Source organism: Trachurus trachurus, assembly GCF_905171665.1.
Source record: "Trachurus trachurus genome assembly, chromosome: 18".
NCBI lineage: Eukaryota > Metazoa > Chordata > Actinopteri > Carangiformes > Carangidae > Trachurus > Trachurus trachurus.
The window spans coordinates 11,638,168-11,655,728 of record NC_139909.1 but is presented as its reverse complement, the minus strand read 5'-3'; the positions used below and the strand labels follow the sequence as shown (position 1 = coordinate 11,655,728).

Here is a 17,561-nt window from a genome sequence, read left to right as displayed (position 1 = left end):
TCCACTATTTATCCCACAAATCATTCACCTATAGATCAAGTGTTGGATGAACAGTCGATTCGATTGATGTTTTATTTAAAAAATGTTTATTTATTATTATTTGTTTTGTGGTTATTTGCTGTCACAACTGTTATTCATTCATTTATTTTTTATATTATTATTATTATTTATTATTTATTTTTCCAATACTGTTATTATGACCAAGGTTTTCTTTTTTGACCAATTTTCCTTTTCATTATTATTATGATTACCATTTATATAAATATAACTGACCTACACACGCACACGCACCTACCTTATTTCACATGTTATGTACACATCAATGTAAGCTATCAATGCATGTTCACTGTGTTGTCTGTCGCGTTTTTTTTCATGTTCACTGTGTTGTCTGTTTTTCACAATTAAAAAAAAAAAAAAATGTTTATTAACAGTGACAAATCACAGTTTTTTAGCCTCTTTTAGCTTTTTATTAAATGTGTTTTAATAAAAGACAGACCAGGTCGGTGACTACAGGAAGTGTCTGCATCGTTTCTGGTCCCTGTTTATCCAAATTTATATAAAATATGAACCATTTGTGTGAAATCTTGAACGAAAATGGAATGGAAAAGGATTTCCCCTAGCAGTTTTCCAGATATTGCATTCAAAAGACTAAAACTGAACTTTACCCATCAACATTTTATCTGTTCATCCTCAAATCTGATGAATATTTGAACCAAATGTGAGAACAGGAAAACGATCCAACACAAACACAGCTCCTATTAAAATCATCATGTTTCTCTGCGTCTCTGCAGGTTTGAATCTAAACTTGTCCGTCCTGTCTCCTCATGATCTGACTGAACCCGCGGTCAGGGTCTGCAGAGCCCCCCCCCCCCTCCCTGCTCATTTCCATTCAGACAGAGGTGGACCGTGGACGTCGGGGACAAAGCAGAGTTCAACACTTCATCATCACTCCCTTTTCTATTTTAGAGCCGGGGTCAAAACACAACGCAGCGGCTCAGGGTCCTTGGACACATGTTAAGTCAGCGTCCGTGCCGTGTGTGTGTGCAGCCTTTAATAAACATAAAAGCACTTACTGCTGCCCTGCACCTTGGCTGTTGCATAGCAACCACTTCACCTGCATGACTTAGGAGGACAGAGCAGCAGAGAGGACGGAGACGGAGGTTGAATCCCTGAGGAGTTTGTTGTTGATCCTAAACCTCCACCTTAAATCAATTCATATTTTAAATTATTGATGTAATAGCAATGTAATGTCATGTATTTTTCCAATTTATAGATATAATAGAGTGTAATTATCTCTCTGTATTTGATTTTTAGGCAGTGCGACAAGATTATGAATGATTTTCTGTGGGAAATGAGTAAAATGTGTGTTTACGACTTTGTAAATCAGAGTGTGGAGTATTTTAACTAAACCAAACTGACTTAACACCGGCTGCAAACCATTTTATTACAAGGTGGAAAATAAGATAAAATGGTTGACAAGCTTCAGTTATACACTTAGGTAAAAAACTAGTGTCCAAGGAAGAAAATAATGTTGGTGAAAAAGTGTTAAAGTGTCAAATCTGGATCTTCAGATGATTTATTTTCTCGTAAAGCAACAAGACGTCTTGGAAATAAATATTCACAACTAATAATATTATGATTTATATGGTAGAAATAAGTTCCCATTGATACTGAGGATCAGGAATGAATGGAGCTGGAAAAACAACAAAGACTAGAGTTCAGTTTTTAGTTACGCCTTAAACTGAAATATGTGTTTCATGTCCACCGTTGTTTTATTTTTCATTAATGGTTTGTTTTTTCCCTCCTCTCCTGTAACAAAGAGCTGATGTGAGTGTTTGTTGGAGACGTGAGGAGGAGATGAGACGCTGCGACGTGAGGAAATCCATCCAGTGGATCCAAAATATCGCCAATAACCTCCTACCGGTGCATCGGATGACGGCACAAGTTGCACCGAGGGAGCAATTAGACCAGCGAGGGGTGGAGGTAGGGGGGGTTAGTGGGGGGTTATACTGTGAGGCGTCTAACAAGCCTCGGTAATGATGAGTCCATAACACACGTGTGATATTTCACATCATCGCCTGAAGATCCATTTACAGTCCCACAGAGTCTGTCAGTGAATTTATACAGATGCAGGAAATTCAATGAGGAAGGAGGGGGAGTTTTTTTTCTTTTTTTCTTTTCTTTTATTAATGACTGAGTGATAAAGTTAGCTTTTTTGTTTTGTTTTGTGTGTCCTTTTTGTTTCGTTTGCTTTGTTGTTGCAGGTTTCTGTTTATTTATTTGCTATGTGATTTTGTCATTTGTCATTGTTGTCAGGGATGGTGTTAGTGGATGTAATTGTTATAATTTTTTCTTACTTTCTGTAAAAAAACAAAAAAAGGAAACATAAGTGTCGACTGTTAATTTCTCTGTTAATTGATTAACATTGATAAACATATTTGAAAGGTTGTTGCAATTTCTAAACTGACTGGCATGAAGAAACAGTGTTGTTAACCTTTGTTGTTACATTTACAGATATTATTTAGCCACTTAGCTACCTAGCTCACTAGCTAGAGCAACTAGCGCGAACAAAGTTTACTAAAGCAGCTAACGCTAGCTAACTTTTTGGACAATCCTGAGCTACTTTGCACAGAGGATATCTGCTAATCATTTACTAAGATAAGATTATCAATTACATGGGGAATTTCTGATTTAGTTTTATAATAAATGAGCAGTTTTTGCTTTTTGGACAAACCTTAGCTTCTTTCCACTGAGAACAAATGCTAATCACTTGCTGGTTTATTATTAATTACATGTGGAATATTAGAAGAAGGTATTTCAACATGCCGTATCAATAAGTGGGTGTGCTCAGCAGTTGAAGTTGGAGTTTCCTCATTGGCTGCTGCAACTTGGCACAAAGAAACTGTGTTGCTAACTTCTGTCATTAGATCTACTTTTATTTTATTTTTTCTCCTTTTTTTGACAATGAATAATCTTGAGCAGCCACTTTTAGCTTTTTGGAAAAACCTTGGCTACTTTCCATTGAGGACATTTGCTAATAGGATTATCAGTTGCATGGGGAATATCAGAAGAAGCTTTTTTTCCTCCAACATGCTGCATCAATATTATGAAAGAGCTCACACTCTCCTCTGTGTTCTCCTGTGTGAGGGTGATCATCTGGTTTGAAATGTTACAATATCTAATATTCATCGGTAAATTATTAATTACCAGTCTGTATCCTTTGGAAAAGAAAACACAAAGAGTTTTCGCCTCTTCCACCACTGTAAATGATCAAATTGTTCTTTTCACTTGTGTATTTTTAACTGTGTAAAATAAATCTAAATCTAAAATCTAAATATGTAGCTCCTAGTTTTACAGTTATCTCTATTGTTACTATTGCTGCACAAACATAGGGCTTTGTTTGTCCACTTCAACAAAACAAAACACCAGATAGATGGAGAAACATTTGTGTCTTTATTATTCAATCAAAAAAAAAAAGTTGATTTCAACAAAATAATATGTTTTCAATCAAAACAAACTTCACTTCAATCAAAAAAAACCTTTTCAATCAAAGACAAAAAGGGTTCAAATGCAATTTTTTGGGGTCTCTACATATTTTTTTTTGCATTCAAACACTTTTTTTTCTGATTGAAAAGGTTTTTTTGATTGACGTGAAGTTTGTTTTGATTGAAAACATCTTTTTTTATTGAAATCAACTTTTTTTAAATTTAATAATAAAGACACAAATGTATCTCCATACAGATACAGGACAAATGTTGTGCCTCATGAACCTCTGATTTTTGATTATAGTTGTATTCTTGTTGTCTGTGTGTGTGCATTTTTATATTGTTCATATTACTTGTTTCCATATTTAAAAAGCTTATACAGTATAGATCTTATAAGCTTATGTTATGAGAAAGGCTTTAACTTGAGATGTGGCCGGCGGCAGCGTGGAGCCGAGCCGTGTGGATTATCTACCTGGCAGGGGTCGGCTGCGGCGACGGCCTGGCTGGCGCTCAGGGCCAGCTGGCAGACGTCGTCCTGGCCCGTGACGACCAGATAGGTCACGATGAGGGCGAGGGAGCAGGGCAGCCGCTGGCCGGACGACAGGGCCGAGCCGACCGACAGCAGCCAGTCGGCGGCCGAGGACGGACTGGCCGCCACTTTGTACAGGACGGACAGAGACACGGAGAGTTCACTGTACCAGGAGCTGAGAGGAAACGTCAGTGGTGGAGCGGGCTGAGGAAGAGGAGGAGGAGGAGGAGGAGGAGGACATAGGGAGCAAGATTTTACTTGATGCTGAAATATGTATAATTGTACAAACAAATAATGAGTGTAAACTTTCTAACACATAACCTGGCAGATATTAGGTAGGAGTTCAAAAAATCTTTCAAGGCAGTTTCTGCTCTCATTTTAATTTCTTAGTTTCAGAACAATAACTTCTTGTGCCCAAATTAATGATCTTTAGATTTTAACTCCTCAATTTACCATAGAGTTAGGGAGGGTACTAGTATGGGACTATGTTTTTTCAAGAATCGATATGTATGTATGTACATTTTTGTCTTTCTAACCAAAAATGCTTTAAATAAAGTTAATAATTTATAGAGTTTTAAATGTTTAAGTGCACAATAGTTGTGTGTGACGATCTGCCCTATCATGGGGTATGTTTAATGTCATCTAAAGGTACTGGCTCATAATCTGGAGTTGGTCCCCGGGCGCCGCACCATGGCTGCCCACTGCTCCTCAGGGATGGGTTAAATGCAGAGAAAGAATTTCACTGTACTAGCTGTATATGTGACCAATAAAGTACCTTTACCTTTACCTTACCTCTAACCGTCTATTGTAACAAAGCCATCATCAGTAAGATCAGCAAGATTGAATGTAAATGCAAAGATCTGACAGGTGTGAAGGGGTGCACATTGGCAGCCATTCAAACTTGGTTTTCTGAAAAAGAAGCAGTTTTTTACTCTATAGAACGAGACCTAAATCTCAATTAGATTGGGGATTAAAGTTGAATCAATAAAGAAGCAGCAAAATCAACGACTCTATCTGCTTTCATTGTTTTCCATATCATAACCATCAATGTTTTCCTTCATCTTCTGACATGTGATGCTCATCTTCTCAACACTTCTATAGCTTTTTTACTCTACACGTCCGATCTGAGTATCAGTGTTTGATTTGTTTTCACTGGTCCTGTGCTCAGGAGGCCGGAGACTGTGACTATCACAGAGGTTGTAGATTCAATCTTAGAACAAACAACTTATTTTTTTCTGTTTTGGGTGAAAAAAAGAGACAAAAAACCAGTGAGATCCATCCAGCTTCATTGTGTCCGTTACCTGTCGGGGTTTGTCCGTCTGCCTGCTGACGCTGCGCAGCAGGCTGTGGGCCAGGCTCTGGTTCAGGGCGTGTGTCCTGCGGTCAGTCAGAGCCTCGGTGAGGCCCGAACAGGACAAGAGCTGCAGCACCGGCAGAACCAGGACCGGAGCCAACCAGGGAGACAGGTCGGCCTGCTCCGGAGCTAAAGTCAGAGCTGTGGATAGAGAGGAGAGAGAGAGAGATGTTGTATGGTGGGTTCATCCAGTTCTAATCATTAATTTATAGTTTTATTTATTTATTTATTTAATAATTACAGATTGTCTTTATTCCGGAAGTATGGATAAAATGATTGAATTTGGCATCAATGATGGAAAAATACAAAGTTTTAAGATAAAACTAATTCAATTTGAATGCAAAATTATAAGATGGAGCCAAAAAATGAGATGGTTCAGTGCTTAATGTCGACTTTTACTGAATGTTACTCAATTATTTCAATACAGTATAAAATAATATGTTGTAGCCTGTTAGTTATTGTTGTTTTCAGGCCTGTTGGTCGGTCTTGGTTCATGCTGGTGGTGTGTGTCTTTGACTTTATCACTAAAATACGCAAATCAATCGCTGTCTTGTGAGTAGACATTAAGATATTGTTTTTTTGTTGATCTTAAGGTGGACTGTGTCTATTGTGTGTTTTGATCTGTTTGTTTTTATTAAATGTTGCTGTAAAAAAGGGCAAACGCCTCCGATAACAGTGTCTTTAGGAGCATCTGAGGTGGAACAGCTGTTGAATCACAGAGGAAATGACAAAATAATGACGTCACACGACATCACACTGTCATTCACTGTTACTGTATAACTTCACAAGAAAGAGAGGAGTCATAAAAAGAGAATAAAACAGTGACTGGAGCCTGATCATATTATATCATTAACAGACTTTAGATCGTTGCAGATGTTTTAACATCAGGAGACACATCAGCTGATAAATGACGAGAAAATCGAGTCCAGAAACACCAAAGATGTTCTCGTATATCACGGCTCTGCTCTGACCAGTTAAATCCACACGAGCGCTGCTTCCTGCTAAATCACTTTGTCACATCAAAGTATCGCTGCACATCTGCTCAGCGATGCTTTTAAACTTGGAGACGGCGTCTTAGTCTGTCTTACCTAGACTGAGCAGGCTGCTCTGCTGAGCTGCCGGCGCCTCCAGCAGCAGCAGCGCCACGCCCAGCAGCAGCTCGTCCACCGGCGGCTCCTGGAGATGAAAACACCGACTTTAGACTGAGATGGAGCTCGTTGAGTATGAGTTGTTTTAGTATGAGTTAAGTATGAGTTGTTAAAGGGATAGTTCAACATTTTTGGCAAATTGGCCCATTGCCATAATCCCTATAGTCATAGCAGTAGATTTGTTATTTTTAATCGTCGGTGCAAGCTATTTTTAGAACGGTGGAGCAGAGCGGCGAGCTGCTCAGAGCTATGCTACGGAGGCTAATGGGATTTCTTGGTTTCCCTCATCAAACTCATCAAATACACAATCCAACAACTCCAAAACGCTTTCGTGGACAAGTTGTGACCTGCACATTCACCACGCTATGAGATAATAACAGAACGTTACGAGACAGAGTTGTTTTAGAGGTAAATGCAGAGACTGCTTGCTGAAAAACTGCCCCCGACGGGAATGTGCATCAGCGGTTTTGCATGAATTTACCTCTAAAACAACTCTGTCTGGTAACGTTGTGTTATTATCTCATAGCGTGGTGAATGTGCAGGTCACAACTTGTCCACCAGAGCGTTGTGGAGTTGTTGGATTGTGTATTTGATGAGTTTGATGAGGGAAACCAAGAAATCCCATCAGCCTCCGTAGCGTAGCTCTGAGCAGCTCGCGGCTCTGCTCCGCCGTTCTAAAAAATAGCTTGCACCGACAATTAAAGGTAACAAACCTACTGCTATGACTATAGGGATTATGGCAATGGGCCAATTTGCCAAAATGTTGAACTATCCATTTAACAAAGCATTGGCGCTGCTGTGTGACCTGTGTGCAGACGGGGAGCAGCTGCTGCAGGAGGCCGAGCAGCGGCCGGCAGTCTCCGTTGAGCTGGAGGCAGCGCTGGCAGGCGCAGAGCAGGTGCAGCAGCAGCCGGGTTCTGTCGGACCGGCGCCGCTGCTCCGAGGACCCGGAGAGACCCTGAAGGAGAGCGTCCACGAAGCCACACAGCTCCAGCACGGCCTCCACGCTGTCCACCTGAAGACGTGAAGACACCAGCACCAAGACCGGTTAGAGACAACACGACTCCACTGAGGCTGCTGCAGCTGTTAGCTCCAGATGTTACATTTAAAGTAGGGATGCACCGATGCAGCGGCTGAACATCGGTATCGGCCATTGGAAAATACTGATGGCAGCAGCCGATGTCTATCTGTTAAGTGGCGTGTTGTGCTGACTTGAAGGAAAAGGCTGTTTTTTTTTCTCTTTTTTGGGGGACGAGATGCCAAAGGGTAGCCAGGCTAGCGCCGCCTACTGGTTCCGGCAAATTTCATTTGCCTCAACAATGTAGTCAGGACACTAGCAATGCGTTTCGGTTTGCTCCGTCCGCCAGAGCGGACGGACCAATCAGCGAACAGACGGGTAAGTGAAGGCGATGACGTTGAACTCAAGCGCTCAAGATTAACCTATGAGCTTAACCGGTGTATAGCACACGTGACCACCAAGCAGCAGCGATTAGTTGAAGCAAATGTAAGCAACCGCCTCCCGGAAGCAAACGAATCCCTATGGCTCGTGTTCAGACGCTATATGAAATGTAATGAAGTAAGCGGCTGATGCATCAGGCTAGCCAAAGGGTGCATACACGTTCAATTTGTTCAAGTTGTGTGAGTGAAAATGTTGTTGTTTTTTTAAGTAATGAATAGGAATAAACAACAGAGAAAAAACATCGGTACCAGCATCGGCCATCGGCCAAATTGTTATTTTAAACATCGGTATCAGCCCAGAGTGGGTTTTTTTCTCTTTCTAATCATTATAAGATCTTTAAAATGTAAAATCTGATTACAGAAAATATCCCTGCTGTATAAAGATTTCTCCTTTTTTGATTCAACAAAGGTGCTTTTTTTTTTGAGGGATCACTTTATCCTAGTTGCAGCAGCCATGGGTTCAAGCCCTAATCTTCCTGTCTCTCTCTCTCTCTCTCTCCACTGTCCCATCAAAATAAAAGCAAAATGGCCCCTAAAATGTCCAAATCCTACAAATAAAAGCTGTGAGGGGAGCAGAGTTTTCATTATTAAGCATAATTTGATGGATAGGATACCATTAATGAGGGCTCTTTATACTATATGGAACCTTTAAGAAAAAGACAGCAATATACTGTAACAAAACAGAAGCAGTAACATCATTAGTGGATGTGACTAAGCAGGAAGGGAAGAAGACCATGAGCTGGAAATAATAAACATAATTAAATACACTCTGTTTGCTTATTAAGTTATTGAACTCACTTACTAACGTCAGATGGAAACTCATGTTCATCTACACTGTTGCTACGTATCAATCAAAAAACCCCTGATTGATTTAAGTGTTTCTATATTGCTCATCAAAAACACCACTTCTGTGTCACCTGCATTAGGGGTGGGAGAAAAAATCGATACACATAAGTATCGCAATATTTTTTTTGACAATTTTTAAATCGATTTTTTTTTCAAAAATCGATAATAATAAATATTGTGCAGTGTGCATTTGTTCGCCTTTTTTACATACAGAGAGTCCATGTTTTGAAAAGGGTTTAAGTTCACTTTATAATGAAGTATGTTAATTTATAGGCTCCTACAGTATTTGTGTGCAGATAAATGTTAAAATGTAGCAGTTTACCTCAGTCTATATCTCATTTTGTCAGAAAGGTTTCAGAAGCCTGTTTTTTCTATACTCCTTTATTTTATTTTTGCCTCTTTTATGCAGTCCAGGCTTTTTAAAAGAGAGTAAACATAATTGCTGCTGAATAAATCTTAAAAACTGACTTACATGTGATGTGTGTTTTGTGGGGAAATATGGTTCCTGGAATATATCATAATCATTCACCTGTTTTCATGCAGACTAAAAATCGGGAATATTGTAGAATCGCAATTTAAATCGAATCGACATCCAAAAAAACGTAGAAGAATTGAATCGGGAGAAAAGCGTATCGTCACAGCCCTAACCTGCATGTGTGGGACCAGTTGGCAGAGACACTGCAGCAGGCTGTCCGACACCGTGGACGTTTCCTCCTTCTCCTTCCCCTCCTCCTTCCCCTCCTCCTTCCCCTGGTCCTGGTCCTGGTGGTGGACCGATCCGGCTCTGGGGTGCGCGGGCAGCAGCACCCTGAGGAGGCTGTGTCTCAGCAGGGCGTGCTGCGGTTGTCTCTGCGGTTCACAGTACAGGTAGCGCAGGAACGGGGCCAGCATGGTGATGTAGGCCGGCTCACACCTGCAGTTTGTGTGTAAATAATTTAAACCAAAAAATGATAGGTTAAATCAACCAAATGGTTTCTATATGTAATGTGTGTAGTTATTATACTGAATATATGAATTTGTGTATTTGTGTTATTATTTTTCTGTCTTTAAATGTAAAATTGGATGTTAACGATACTTAAAACCTGACCTACGGTTGCAAAAATCTTAAATTATTGTAAAAAACAAAAAAAAACACAATGATAAAATAAGAATGTGTTTGTAGACACCCTAAGGGATAGATACCAAAGAAATAACCTTAAAATAATGATTAGGAATGAATATATATTTTTATAAATATTTGGTTGCGCCACCTGACATTTTTTTTGCCGTGAAGTTAAAAATACTGTTAAAAAATTAGTTAAAACAGTTGTTCAATAAATGAGACTTGTTCAAACACATTGTTCTGGACTCAAAAATATGCATTACATCTATACTGAAAATACTTTTAAAAAATATATTTTTAGAAGCTTTATTTGTCATTGACCCATATACACACACACATCAATGTTATGATTTACTATCCATACTGTGGGTTGTATCTGTATCTGTATCTGTATAAAAAAGTGTCATTGACGCCATGGCAACTACAGCTGCCAGGGGTGTGATGAGCTGTTCGAGGTGGGGCCGCTCTTTCACAGATGGATTTGAAATTCATGCGCTTCACGCCGCCGCAGCAGCAGCAGCAGCAGTGGGTGAGTGAGTGATTGGACGGACGTAGGAGGGTTCAGGGCCTCGGCTGTGTGACCGACCTGTCAGCGGCCTGCTGGATGAAGTCATCAATCTCCAGCAGCAGAGCGGGCCAGCAGTCCGCACGGTTCTCCAGGGCCGTGATGAATGGGTGAGGGCTGCTCCTGGAAGACAAAGACCACAACGCTCACAACAACTACTATAACCACAGATTTGGATTTTCTTCTCAGGCACTTGAAACCAGAAGCTTATTGCTCAGATCACCACCAACCAGCAAATAATTCCTGCGTTATGGCCACAACTGTGTCATATGAGGTCATCGGGACCTTGACCTTTGATGACCACAATCAAAACCAACTTTTTTATTGAGATATTGCGTTAATAACCATTGTACCACTGCACCATCCAACAACCAGTGAAGTATCAGTAGAAAAATGGTGACGATCTCTTCCCCCAGTTTTGAGTAATGGCCAAAGGTGCTTTTGCAGAACATTTAGATCTTCACCTTTTACCCTTTTTAGGTAAATTTGGTCCTAATTAGTGTAATCATTCCTGAGTTATGGCCAGAACTGTGTTGTTTGACGTCATCGGGACCTTGACCTTTGATCACCTATGTCTAAACCAGTCCAAGTCACCAGTTGGGTCAAATCAAGAAGAACTTTTTTATTGAGATATCGCGTAAATAAGCACTAACCACAGTACCATTGTACCACCAACCAGCCAAGTATCACGAAATATGGTGACGATCTCTTCCTCCAGCTTTGAGTTACAGCTAAAGGTGCTTTTGCAGAACATTTAAATCTTCACCTTTGACCATTTTGGGGTAAATTTGGTCATAATTAGCTTAATGATTCCTGAGTTATGGCCAGAACTGTGTCATGTGACGTCATTGGGACCATGACCTTTAAGCACCAACGTTTAAACCAGTCCAAGTCAACGGTTGGGTCAAATCAAGAAGAACTTCCCTCAACTTTTTTATTGAGATATCACGTTAATAATCATCGTACCAGGGCGCCATCCACCAAACAACCAAAGTATCAGTAGAAATATGGCGACGATCTCTTCCTCCAGCTTTGAGTGACAGCTAAAGGTGCTTTCGCAGAACCAAGAGAAGGAAATTCCCTCAACTTTTCCATTGAGATATCGCGTTAATTGGAGTTGAAGAAACAGACAGGACAACCAGATGTTGGAGTCATAAACATCTGAGCTGCTCGGTTTCATCTTCTGGTGACGACTGAACGTCACAACGACTTGAGGGTTTAACAGTCGTTTAACTAACTAAACTGTCGAACTGAGCTGAAATCGAATTATTGACTTGTTTGCCTTTACTTAACAATAAAAATCTAGGGATGGACTGGATCTGTTGGCGCTTTTGTTGACCAGAAAAGAAGGAGGCGTTTGAAAGAGCCTTCGAAATGAGACGTCTTCCTCGTCCACTGTGTCATCAAATCCAGCCTTTGATGGATGTAGCACCTGATTTGGGACGCAGCTAATATCTCCGGTTCTGTTGCTTTTCTTGGTGAATAAGACAGAAATTCAATATCTTGTGTCCCTCGGTGCCACCGTCGCCCGACATCCACCTCATTTCTATTCTGTGTGTCGCTGCCTCCATTATTCTTAAAACCCATTACGTCCAGACAAAACACCGGGGTCAAATCCAAGGTGAAGTCTCTGGGTATTGTTAACACGCCGGCCACACAGACGTTAACAAACACGGCTGGAGTGTGTCTGTGTGTGTGTGTGTGTGTGTGTGTGTGTGTGTGTGTGTGTGTGTGTGTGTGTGTGTGTGTGTGGGGTTGGACACCCACCACCATCAGCTCCACTTAACCGATGCATTAACATCAATCACCACGTATCTAAGTGTAGGAAGGAAGTTGAGTTCAGGGCATGTCCGTGCCTGCGACAGCCTGCAGCAGCGTGGACTGAATTCCTCCGTGGTTATCTGTCTGACCATCTTTAAACCCCCTCCCCACCCCTACTCCCCCCCCCCCCCCCGGTGGCCATCTCCAAACCTTCTGCTTCAATGCAGCTCCCATCACTCAGCCACGCTCACACCGGCCGCTGCTCTTCAGCTGCCGTGTGAAGGAGGTGACAGGAAGCGAAGACGGAGACCACCCTCCTTTTTTTTTTTTTTTGTTAGTTCAACTCCAAGTTCACAGCTGAGTCACAGCGTTGGCAGACGAACAAGGCTGCACCAACGTGAACCCATTGCCACCAATGCAAAGTAGTGAAAAATATATGAAATAATAACAGATTCAGGAGGTAAAATAAAATGGTTGTGGCAGAAAAGAGAAGTCCATGTCTGTTTCTGGACCTGTTCTCCAACTCTTAACTTTTGTAAAATTGTAAGAGTCTAAAAAAGGCCAAAGAAAAGTTCAGTGGAGATGATCAGAGTTTGATCCAATAGCAACTCTATGATGGCACTTCTACTTCTTTTCTAAAATTGTAGAGTCTCTCTTCAAATGTGATTTGATGATGATCAGAAATTAAAACATCAATTGATACTTAAGTTGTTTTTTGTGATTTGATGTGAATGGAAGTGATGCAGCAGATGATGTCGATCATTGGAATCAAATCTAAATCATATCATGACAGACTTTGTGATATTGTCAAAAATCAAATATTGTCCATTGAATCGATTTAAGTTGTAATGTGTTGTTGTAATGACACGTTATTTTCACCATTGCTCCTGAGTTTACCTATGGTCACTCCTCCTGGTCTGGCGAACTTCAGAAAGGAGCCCAATATGTTAATTAATGAAGGTTAAAGTGAAAAAATGATTGTCAGATCTTATAGGGGAAGTTGTGCCAAAACAAAAAGACCAAACATGGGTACGGTGAACATTTTTTCAAGTGGTATGTAAAGGTAAAAATCAAAAAAAGTATCCAAAAGGCCAAAATACCGGCTCAGATCCCTGAAGGGTTAGTAATCAGGATCTTTATTTCAGCATAAACGAGCGGATCACCTCGACACTGCACCTGAAGAATCAGGCCAGAAGCGCCCTGAGTACGTGGGAACGGCTGCAGGAGACGCTCAGGCCCGTCCACGCCGCTGCAGCTGGAGCTAACAACATCACATGACAAATGAGCCGGTGGCGGCGAGACCCCGGTCTTGATCCAGTCCTGGTCCCTGCTGGGGGCTCGAGTGGCTCGGGGTCTCGGCGGTGGCAGATTGCACGGAGGGCAGCGGCGAGCAGACGGTCGACAATGGGCACCAGTGTGCTTCATCTTCCATTAATCCCAACAGCATTTTACAGTTGCCCCGGTGGTGCCAGGCCCCCGGCAACCAATGGCAGACCGGATCGCCGGTCCGCCGGCGCCACCCTGCTGCCCTCGACACATTCATCTTCCCACCGGGGGAGGTGGAGACCGCCAGACAGATGCAGACAGCAGAGACAGCGATGAAGACGAAATGGAGAAAAAAAGAGAGAAGGGACAATGGGAAGGAAGGAGCAGAAGAAAGTAGGGATAGAGATGTAAGGAGGAGGAGGGGAGGAGGGGAGGAGGAGGTGGGGGTTAAGAGGGATCAAACACAAAAAAGAGGAAAGGGTGTTGGAGGAAGAGAGAGAAAAAAAAGCTGGAGAGCAGCAGAAACATGAAGGAGAGAAAAAGTGAAGTCTTTTTATCACCCGCTGTAACTGATTAAGGAGGCCCCAGGATCCTGGCAGAGGTGCAGATCTGAGAGGGGGGGCGGGGGGGGGAGGAGGGGGAGGCGGTGGGGGTGGGGTGGCTGGGGACATCCAACCAGTCGGACCAACTATTACCACTGTAAACTCTCATACTCATACTTAAAGGAAACGTCCCACCGGCCAAACTAACACCAATCAGACCAAGAGGCACATGGACTGTGTTTGTCTGCATTGCTAAAGAGTCTTATTGGAAAAATATGGAAATTAAACACCACAGAAATAAAAAATATTGGCAAATATAGGAAATAAAGTTAAAAAAATAGTCCATTGAAGGCACCACAAGTCTGTCTCCCTGTCAGTTAAAGAGGAACTACACTATGTAAGTCCGGTGGCTTTCCCTCTGTTTTGCTAACCCTCCTCTTGGCCATGTGCATTAGTTTACAACAAAGCCAGCGAGAAATCAATAAATAGAGTGGTATATAATGTTATATATCATATATAATGTTACAATGTGTATATTTGTATAGTTTAATCTTTCATAAGCTGTGATCTTGTTGGGAAGTTGGTTTTCATCCAATAGACGCAATAAGTGACACGCACGTGGAAGGCAGAGAGCCTCCGTTCTCCCTCGTAACAAGTTAAGCCATTTATTAAACCATCACAATTACTCCAAAGCTGTTTAATTAAGGTAAAATGTAGCATAGTTAAGCTACAAATGCTGCATAGTAGTTCCTCTTAAACTTCAGGCAAAAAAGGAAACGTGACACATCCCAACATGTTCGGACCATAAGAGTCAGAGGAATCGTCAACATTGATCGACAGCAGGTGGAAACATCCAGTAGGATGTTCAGCTCCTTATCAGTGAGTCCCAGTGGAGTTTGGAGCCGTTTTAAAAACACTCTGGTGGTGAACTTCACTTCTGTTCAATCTCTTTTTACAAAAGCAATAAACTTCTTCTTCCTCCCAACCCGAACACATCACCAATTTTGAGGCGCTTTTAAGGGAATGAACCATTGGGGAACATCCCATTATATAACTGATTTCCCAGCCACAGAGAGTTTAAAATTATGTTCACCTGTGAACTATCAAAATAAAAGTGTTCCAACCTGATGGAGTAGGGGCAGGTGAAGGCTGCTGCTCTGTCTCTCTGGTCGGCCTGGATCTGCAGCAGCCGTCCAATCACCTTTATCAGGCCCTGAGCGTTGCTGTACAGGAGAGATAAAGACTTAAAATAAATGGCTTCGCTCACTGTATCTAAATACATCCCAACATATCATATCGTGTTCTCCTCTTCAGGATAAGTTTGTTATGAAACTGAGTCGTGAGTGGAAACACGGTGGAGGATTTGAGCAGGTCGCAGCATCAAGAACACAAATATGTAACAAAGAGGCTCCGACCTTCAGACGCTGCGTTTTAATCTTCCACCTGATGTTTCAACACACACCGCTGCTTGTGTAATACAGTGTGTGTGTGTGTGTGTGTGTGTGTGTGTGTGTGTGTGTGTGTGTGTGTGTGTGTGTGTGTGTGTGTGTTCCTGTCCGCTACTAGTGTCTAATATGCCCTTAAAATAACGGTGGAACAATGCAACAGTGACTCACCAGGCTCTCACAACACACACACACACTCTCTTTCCACTGCCTTGTGTTAGCAATGCACCAAAACCGAGTCTGACTGACTACATACTATATATCAATTGATTTGATTGATTGATGACTGCATTGATCAGACTGAAGCTCAGTCTACAGTAATAAGTTAGTTTGTTAAGAAACAAACTGGGATGATCAAGAAGTTTTCAGTTTTATTGAACGTGTCGAGAATAAAACAAAAATAAAAATAAAAGCATATAAGCAATACTTAAATTTTAGTATAGATGGGTCAATAAAGTATATCTATCTATACTAAAATTTAAAAAACACATGAATAAAGAAACAATACACCAAACTCCTCTGTAACATAATAATAAACACACGTTAAAGGGATAGTTCACCCAAACTTGAAATTTCACTCATTATCTACTCACCCTCATGTCGACTAAGGGCTGGGAGAAGTTTCAGAGTTACATCCAAATACCTCCATGCTGCTCGTATGTAATGTCCATCTTGTATTGAAGCCCCGAAATGCGAAATTGTCCCAAAAAAAATTAAATAAGTCTATATTTCAAGCTTGTTTGTAGCGGAAGCTCCTCTTCCCAGTTCGTCCAAATTTGACGAATTTGACGAATATAGACTTATTTAATTTTTTTTGGGACAATTTTGCATTTCGGGGCTTCAATACAAGACGGACATTACATACAAGCAGCATGGAGGTATTTGGATGTTTTTTGGTGTGTCTTTTTGTTACGAAGACAGTTGGTATCCATTTGCAACCGTTATATGGACATGCAGTGCTACGCCGAGACCCCCTGTAACTTAGAGAAGCCACGGAGGACTCTGAAACTTCTCCCAAATTTCAATTTTGGGTGAACTATCCCTTTAATAATCAGCAGAACAATAAAATAAAAGTAGAGCTGAACAAATCACAACTTCATCCTGCAGTTCAGCCTGTGGTGTTGTGGTGCCAGGTGTGTGTGTGTGTGTGTGTGTTACCTGGCGGAGGGCAGCAGGTTGAGGACGGTGTTGAGGACGTGGTGCAGGTCAGCGTGTCTCTGGTCCACCAGCAGCACCACAGCGTCACAGCAGGACGAGCTGACGGGAGCAACGTCGCTGCAGCACTGCTGCCACAGAGCCTCCAGGGCCGGGCCCTACACACACACACACACACACAGCGACATTAAATACTTAACATTTCTTACTAGTAGAGGAATTAAAGTCATTAAAAGTTGAGATTCCTCCACTTGAAGTAGAACCACTGTGTTTTTTCTTATCTTTGATGTACAAATATTTCGCTACAAAAGGAATTTATTTGGATGATATATTGATCCTACACAAAATTGAAAATACAGAAAATGTTGGATTCGACAAAAGAAGTAGTGTTTTACGATTACATAATATACAGCACATAGACATACAGAGGAATAGGAAGCTCAAATATCCCTCACTATACAGACTCTTAAACAAACATCTGGTCAGAAGTTGAGCAGATGTTTGAAACCGGAAAAGATGACGACATAGATCTGTCACTTTATTTATAGCACATTTCCAAAACATAAAAGTTTACGTTGAAGTACAGTGGTTTACATACAGGACATAGAGCCAAAATGGTCAAGAAAAACGTTATGAGAATTAAAAAATAAAGATAAAACATAATTAAATAAATAAATAAATAAATAACAAAGAGCCGTAAAAGAACAGACGGATTAAAAGATTTGACTGATAGACGATCCATGCCACCAGACCTTCACCATGAAAACTATGTACACTGATCTGCTGCTGATTTGTTTTAGTATTGTTTTGTTTATTGTTATATTTCAGTATTTAATTGTACCTCTATTATTCTGTCATCATCATATGTCATCTCATATGATGTGAACACATTGTGTCTCTGAACA

General features: G+C 41.2%; 1 protein-coding gene across 2 annotated transcripts in view; it reads right to left on the bottom strand.

Moving 5' to 3' along the window:
• The window catches only part of focad (focadhesin), a 51,154-nt gene that overhangs the window by 29,513 nt on the left and 4,080 nt on the right, over positions 1-17,561 (bottom strand). For both annotated transcript variants that reach the window (XM_083993429.1, XM_083993430.1), the window contains exons 4-11: positions 16,660-16,814; positions 15,181-15,279; positions 10,509-10,610; positions 9,469-9,733; positions 7,322-7,531; positions 6,457-6,544; positions 5,316-5,509; positions 3,958-4,218 (exon numbers count right to left, since the gene is read on the bottom strand). In XM_083993429.1, coding sequence (XP_083849555.1) covers positions 3,958-4,218; positions 5,316-5,509; positions 6,457-6,544; positions 7,322-7,531; positions 9,469-9,733; positions 10,509-10,610; positions 15,181-15,279; positions 16,660-16,814 — 1,374 coding nt within the window. The remainder of the gene's footprint in view (positions 1-3,957; positions 4,219-5,315; positions 5,510-6,456; positions 6,545-7,321; positions 7,532-9,468; positions 9,734-10,508; positions 10,611-15,180; positions 15,280-16,659; positions 16,815-17,561) is intronic.